This window comes from Alligator sinensis, unplaced genomic scaffold (genome assembly GCF_000455745.1).
Source record: "Alligator sinensis unplaced genomic scaffold, ASM45574v1 scaffold642_1, whole genome shotgun sequence".
Classification (NCBI taxonomy): domain Eukaryota; kingdom Metazoa; phylum Chordata; order Crocodylia; family Alligatoridae; genus Alligator; species Alligator sinensis.
Window position 1 is genome coordinate 1,549,885 of NW_005842289.1, and position 6,693 is coordinate 1,556,577.

The window sequence follows — 6,693 nt, forward strand, 5'->3', positions numbered from 1 at the left end:
TCCTGCCTCCTCCACAGGCTTTGGAGCAGATTCCCAAAGTCCTCACTGACTCAGACTGGCAGGAGTCCCAAAAGAAGTACCGAGCCTCCCTGCAGGCCCTCCACTACCTCCAAGAGCTTGACCTAATGGCCTGCCACAAGCTGACTGACATGAGCATAACCAAGGTATGGATGTGGCCCTGTAGAGCCCGGGCGTGGTTGAACTTAGCTTAGCTCAGCTCAGCATAGGAGCAGGGTATGAATAAACTGGAAAAGTCCAGCTGTAGATAGGAGTTCATACAGGCTGCATGCTGAGCTGAGTGACTGACATACAACTAGACTCTATGGTCCTGAGCCCTCTCCAGGGGCCTGTGTTATAGGAGCATTCTTTTGGCATAAGATTGTGCCAGCACTGCAAGCCCAAGTGAGTCAGGCCTCCATGTCTCCAGACAACCGGTCTCTGGTCTGCTGTTACCTCTTCAAGTGCTGCTGGGTTACAGCTGTCTGGCAGTGCTGCACTGGGCCAGAGGTGGAGCAGTGTGTGAACACCAGGCTGTGTAGGTTAGAAGTTACTGTGCTAACAAAAAATGACCATCCTGGATGGTGCTAGAAGTGTCACTGGCCCAGGGGCTAGCACATATGAGTACGGTCCTCAGCTCTCAGTGCTCCCACAGGACCTGTAGTGCCATTGCTCCAGGAGCAGATAGGATGAAAATACCTTTTGTCTTCTTCCAAACACCAGTTTCTGAAGTCATCCCTGAACCCTGTGCTAGTGGTGAAGGTGTCACAGCAGGATGCCTGTCAGAGGGCAGTGTCCAAAGAAATCTCTCCTTTAAGCAGCTGTCCTGCTTATTCTCTCATTCTCCTTATTTCCCATTGCTCTTACTAGGTTATCTGCTTCCCAGAGCTGAGGCGGCTCTCTCTCAGCTTAGTACATGAGATCACTGACAGCAGCCTTGTAGCCATTGCCAGGGGTTGCCGGAACCTGGAGCACCTGTCACTGAGTCACTGTGGAAACCTGACTGACGGGGGGTTCATGGAGGCTGCCAGCTATCTGCGGAGACTCCAGCGCCTCAACATCTCTGGCTGTAACCAGCTCACGTACCAGTAAGTATTGCAAGGTTCCAGTCTCCTCTTAATACTAGAATGACATGAGGCTTCAAAGAGCAGGCAGCAGACCCCAGGAGCTCTGGTTCCAGCCTCTACACACCATGGGATTGGGGAGAGGGAAGAGACCAACTTGGCTCTTTGGGACTGTCAGACTGGCTTCTGGGAAGGGAACCCTGATGTGTGGCTTGCTTGCAGGACCCTCCTGGCCATCGGGAAGGAATGTACACAGCTCAAGAATCTGGATGTCTCCATGTGCAGTGGGATCCGTGTGGCTGACATCAAGCTTTTCCAGGCACAGCTCCCCCTGCAGACATGCATCCAGTCACACTTTGCAGGTGGAGCAGACCTTTTCCTCACCCTGTGAGAGAGGCTGATATATGGCTCAGACCCATTCACTTTCTCAGCAAGCACCTTCAGCTCCGGCACATCCCTGTGGGTACACTTAACCCCACTCATTGACCCTGCTAACACTGCCTGGGAGAGCAGAGACAGCTCCAAGCCCTCAGCATGAGGGGGAAGAAGTTCTCATCCTCACTGCTGTTTTCCAAAATGGCTGGCCTTTGAAGTGCTGGCTTCCTGGTATTCCCTAGCCAAAGACATTCCTTGTGTCCAATATTATGTACAACTCAGCTGCTACCAAACTATGTGTGTGGGAAGAGCCCTCAAAGCCCTTTCCCCACCCCATCTTGGGCTATAAGCCCTCTCCCAACCTGCTCACTGGATTTCCCAGGGTGTACTTTTGCAGAGCTGTTTGGAACTTGCCCTCCACTGAGGCGCTGGGCCTTCCAGTTGGAGCTTCAGAGTCCTCTAGCTTGTTATATAGGGCTGAGCATGGCCACCATTAGACTCTTCCAAGCCCAAGCACCAGAAAATCAAAAGCCTAGCAGCCACCGCCTCTGGCACTGGAATGAGCTAAGTAGGGGAGAAGAGGGCACTGTATCCCAATGAGGGATGCAGAATATGGGTATCTCATGTTGATGACTGCAATGCTGTGCAATCTATAGTACTCCAAAGGCAGGCACTTCTGCATCTTTCTGGCCTGATGCGAGATGAGTCCTGGCTGAGGGGCTGGGACTCCACTTCTCAGTCCCTCCCAATGCTTCTGGAAGCTGCAGCACAGCCTCCTGGCACAAGTTTCAACACTGCAAAGAGGGTGAATGCACTGCCTAGTCCCAGCCTTTCACTCTGAGCTGACTGCTGCCAGCTTACCCTCCAGCCATGGGAGCACTCTCCCTTCTGGCTTGCAAAACTCCATGCTGTTGGGCTACCCACTTCCCTCACCAGGAGCAGCTAGCACAACTTCCTCCTTTTCAGGGTTCCCTCAACAGCACAGGGCTCTCCTGCTGCAGTTTCCAGGACAAACTTGTCTCCCTTCTCTTTGGCCCTTAAACGCCTCTGTGACTGGAGGGAATCTGCCCTTGGTCCAGAGATGCTTCTCTAGAATGTATCATTCAGTGTCTATACATGGTGCCTTGTAGACTGTTAATTAAAGGCTTTATTTTCTATAGAACCATCTGCCTGTGTGCTTATGGTGAGAGGAGGGAGCAGGGCTGCAGCACACCTCCACCCAGTAGGGGAGTGTCAGGCCCCAGCTGTAGCTGATTCCTTAGCTTACACTGAACACCACCATCTCTTGGGCCCCGATATACAAGTTGCTGGTTTGCCACTTCTGCGGTGGCCGAGTGGAGAAAGAGGAAGGAGGAATCTTGCTGCAACAGCCAAACTCCAACCCTTAAAAAAAGAGAAATCCACTGCACGTTCCTCATAAAAGTGGTATTTATTGTCCAAACAGCAGTGGGGTGAAGAACTCCTAGCCCTTCCCACCCACTGCTCTGTGTTCAGTGCAGTTACAGTGCATAAACACTCACAGAAATGCTGAGGAATCCACATGGCCATTCCCTTATTATTGCTACAAAACACCCATTGCCAGAACTACAAGGGGGAGGAAGAAGGCACTGCTGCCAGGAGGTACCAAATAATAGCAGAAGCACCAGAAGACAGAGGGTGCTGAGATCCTAGTACAGTAAATAGACCAAGGCGAGGAAGATAACTGGGGGGCCAGGAATAGGACTTAAGTCTTCAGGTGTTCCACTGTTGAGTGGGGAAGAGATCGGAGGGCTCAGTGCAGTGGATTCTGGTTTGTGGGTGGCTGTAAGGGATGCTCTGGGCCTGTCCACACCATTCACCCTTTGTCTCTCAAACAGCTCAGCCAGCAACGCTGCAGGTGCATTTTTGGGCTGGGTTACTTAGCAGAAACTGAGCAGCAGTATTCAGCCACCTGAAGGCACCTACCCTGCTTCAGTTTGGGAGTGGGCCCTCTCAGGTCAACGCAGCCTCTCTGAGGGTGCGACTACCAGCCAGTGTTTGTCATTTGGCCTCCAGCCAGTAGAGCTGCAGGTCAGTGCTGAGCTGTGAATAGGGACTTCTGATCTCTCTCATGTTAGACACAGCTATACAGAAGGAGGACAACCATGGCTGTCAGGAGTCTGCATAACATTCCTGCTGCCTGAGCTTCAGCCCAGAGAGTTACTTCCTCACCTTCCTCCCTGCCCCCCCAGGGCTTTTCATCATGCCTAGATGAACTCTACAGTTCTCAAACACCCCATAGAGCTGTCAGTCAACAGCACAGCAAGGGGGAGGGCAGGGGAGAGGATTGAAAATGACTCAGCAGCAAGATGGGGTCAGCACCCAGTACCTGCTCCTGTGATATAACAACAGCAGCCTCCTGAGGCCCTGAGGAGCAGCAATTTCTCCCTGCGTAGTGCTCTAATCCCACTTGGGACAGAAGCTCTACTGCACCTACCAGGACAGAGATTCTCCACATACCCTTCTCCCACCTCTTTTAGGCTACAAAGGCCCTGCCAGGACTCTCTTTTTTTAAAGGGGGCTCACACTCTACTTATGTGCCCCACAAAGCAGCTGGGATAGGTTCAGCGCAGAAACGTACCTTTCTTAGGATCCTGGGACTGGACTGACAGAAGGAAGGACAGGGTGAAATCATAGAGGCTAATGGGTTGAGAGGCATGCACTATGAGCTTTCATAGGCAACAGTTTTTATGTCATCAGATGCCACCTCCTAGGACACTGAGTTCAGTCCCTGCCCTCATGAACAGCCACATCCTATGATCCTGTACCGTTGGCCTCCCAGGAGTCCTTCAGGGTGATGCTCTGTATGCACCAGGCAAAGCTTTGGAGCAGCTGAGGACTGTGGCTGGAGGCTAGTACCAAGTCAGAGGGGCTCAGCTTTCTGTAGTGTCATTTCCTACCCATATGTGGCAGGGAGCAAGGTAGAACCAAAAGCCACTACAGCTGTACGAACACAGAAGTATCGAGTGCAAAGAGACAGCTGGGGAGGCTGCCCTCAAGGAAAACAGGTGAGCTCTGGATGAAGCAAGGAATCAACCGAGAAGAGTAGATAGGAAGAGGGATCAGCTGCAGCATAGGAGGTAGGGGATTCTGGCATGGATTGGACAGACTCATCAGCCCCACTCTCCCACACCCGGTTCTCTTTGCCTTTCCCCTTCCCAGCAGGATGGACAGCCATGCAGGTGATGCCCTCCTACAAGACTCCTGCAGATGCTTTCAGCTGCTCTGTGGAGCTGGACAGTTAGAAAGACAGGATCATCCCACAGTTCCCCTTAGGAAAACAAGTTCAGCTACAACAGTCATCAGCCTGGGCCACTTCCTGCAAGCTGAGATAGCTCCTCTGGGGAGCAAGCGTGCAGGGGCCCGGTTTGAGTACAGAGAGGAGGTGAAGGACCCTACTGTTCTGCATGGCTAAAATTGTAGCAGAAGTTTAAATTGCTGGGGGGCTTTGGGACAGGAGGGGCATCATCAGGGATGGGAATGTTCTCCAGGTCGAGGAGGCGCAGCTTGAGCTCCATTGACAGCAAGATGTCCAGGTCACTCTGGGTTCGTTCGCTTGCCATCTCTTTGCCCAGCAGCACATTTATGCCATCCGTCCAGAGGCAAAACTGAGGAGCAGAGACCAGGCCTTTTGAGCCTCCCACTCTCCTCCAAGTCTCCCCGCTGCCCGCTCCATGCAGCATCCTCCCCTTACCTCTGGCTGTCCCCTTCCCACACCATCTGCTCACCTCATGTCTGTGCAACCATCATGTGGCAGCAAGAGAGCTGGCTGAGATTCGAGCTGCCTAAGCCAAAGGCCATGGTGCAGCCCAGGCCTGCAGGCAGGCAGAGGCCTTGGTGATTCAGCCTCTAAAATACCAAATGACTTTGCACAGCCAGAGGTGACACTCACAGCTACCCCTCTGCTCCCAGCCAATGATTCCCCCTGTGCCGGGGAAGGCCTGGTCCCAGGAGGCTTGGCTACATTTGAAATCACACAATCTGGTCTTTTAGGCCTCTGCCGTGGAGAGCTAGCTGCAGTGCTTCTGTCCAGCAGGGACAAGGGAAGCACTTCCTCCTAAATCCTGATGACTTCTTCATCCGGTCCTGCAGCAGGCCCATCCCATTCATCCAGTCCCACTTCGCACACCAGCTCGGAGTCCAACATCACATCCCTGGCACCAACCCTCCAGCCCTCACCAATGCTACAGGCTCCTCCCTTCCCCTGGCCAATAACACCTCTGTCTCCTCATATGCTCCCCCCCTCTCCACCTACCTCATGCACTACCCATCCCCTGCCCCAGCATGACCTAGGCCACACATGATGTGGAAACTGTTTGATTTATGGCTCCCCTCCCTTTATATCTGTCCTGTCCTCAACCATCCCAGGAGGCCTCCCCACCCTGTCCTGGGTTAAGAGAGAAGTGTTTAGCCAGGCTGGGCCTCCCTCTTCCTCCCCAAATCCCAGGGCTGACCACAGACCAGCAGGCAGGCCCTGCATTCCTCAAATGGGGCACCAAAGAGACACACAAAGGATGTACTGTCTCTGACACTCTGGCCTGCCCTGCTATCCAGCAAATCCCCCAGAAGCCAGCTCCTCTAAGCAGCAGGGAGGGGTTTGGGTGGGCGGAAGTGGAGGGAGAAAAATCACCCTTGCAGTTCAATAGAAGAATGGCTGATCACTCTGAGTGATCCAGTTCTCCCTGTAACTACACTTGTCCCTGTCTGCCTGCCTCCATCCCTTCCTTCACCACTAGCACTGGCCCTGCCAGTGCCCTCCTTTTTTTGGAGGTCTTGAAGCACTTTGCAAACGGGGCCGGTGATCCTCAAGGGGAAGTGGAGGGACCTGGTCATCCAGCAGGTCAGTGACAGAGCAGAAACAGGACCCGATGCCTAGCAGGTGGCACCTGCTCCCCTGGGCTGCAGTGCCCTCACATTCAGGGACAAGTTGGCAGCTCCTGGCAGTGCTTTGATACCTCAGGCCCATGAAGCCAAATTCCTAGCCCAGTGGGACTAGAGAGGTGGCCTTCAGCTGCAGGACTCACCTCATAGCGAGTGGGAGCAACGAAGTTCAGGTAATACTCCTCCACATCATAGACTATGGAGAAGGCCAAATCCAGGACATCCTGCAGGGAAAATGCACAGGCTTCAACCTGGTTTTGCACTGGTTGGTCTGAAGGAATCAAGCAGCAACAGCAATAAGAAACTAAGGGTTGACAGTGCCATGGCCATGTCTGTTTTTCCAGGGGAAAAGCAGCAG

General features: G+C 53.2%; 2 protein-coding genes across 4 annotated transcripts in view; one reads left to right on the plus strand and one right to left on the minus strand.

Annotated features, from left to right (window-relative positions):
* LOC102381072 (SCF E3 ubiquitin ligase complex F-box protein grrA-like) overlaps positions 1–2,598 on the plus strand; it is an 18,139-nt gene extending 15,541 nt beyond the window's left edge. For 2 of the 3 annotated variants that reach the window (XM_025209449.1, XM_014522020.2), the window contains 3 exons: positions 18–164; positions 868–1,085; positions 1,284–2,598. In XM_025209449.1, coding sequence (XP_025065234.1) covers positions 18–164; positions 868–1,085; positions 1,284–1,452 — 534 coding nt within the window. In that variant the 3' untranslated portion in view covers positions 1,453–2,598. The remainder of the gene's footprint in view (positions 1–17; positions 165–867; positions 1,086–1,283) is intronic. The other variant, XM_025209448.1, reaches the window with a different exon arrangement.
* Positions 2,599–2,846: 248 nt separating this feature from the next.
* ELMO3 (engulfment and cell motility 3) overlaps positions 2,847–6,693 on the minus strand; it is a 21,118-nt gene continuing 17,271 nt past the window's right edge. Inside the window, 2 exon segments of the mRNA XM_025209452.1 lie at positions 2,847–5,062; positions 6,479–6,559. Coding sequence (XP_025065237.1) covers positions 4,850–5,062; positions 6,479–6,559 — 294 coding nt within the window. The 3' untranslated portion in view covers positions 2,847–4,849.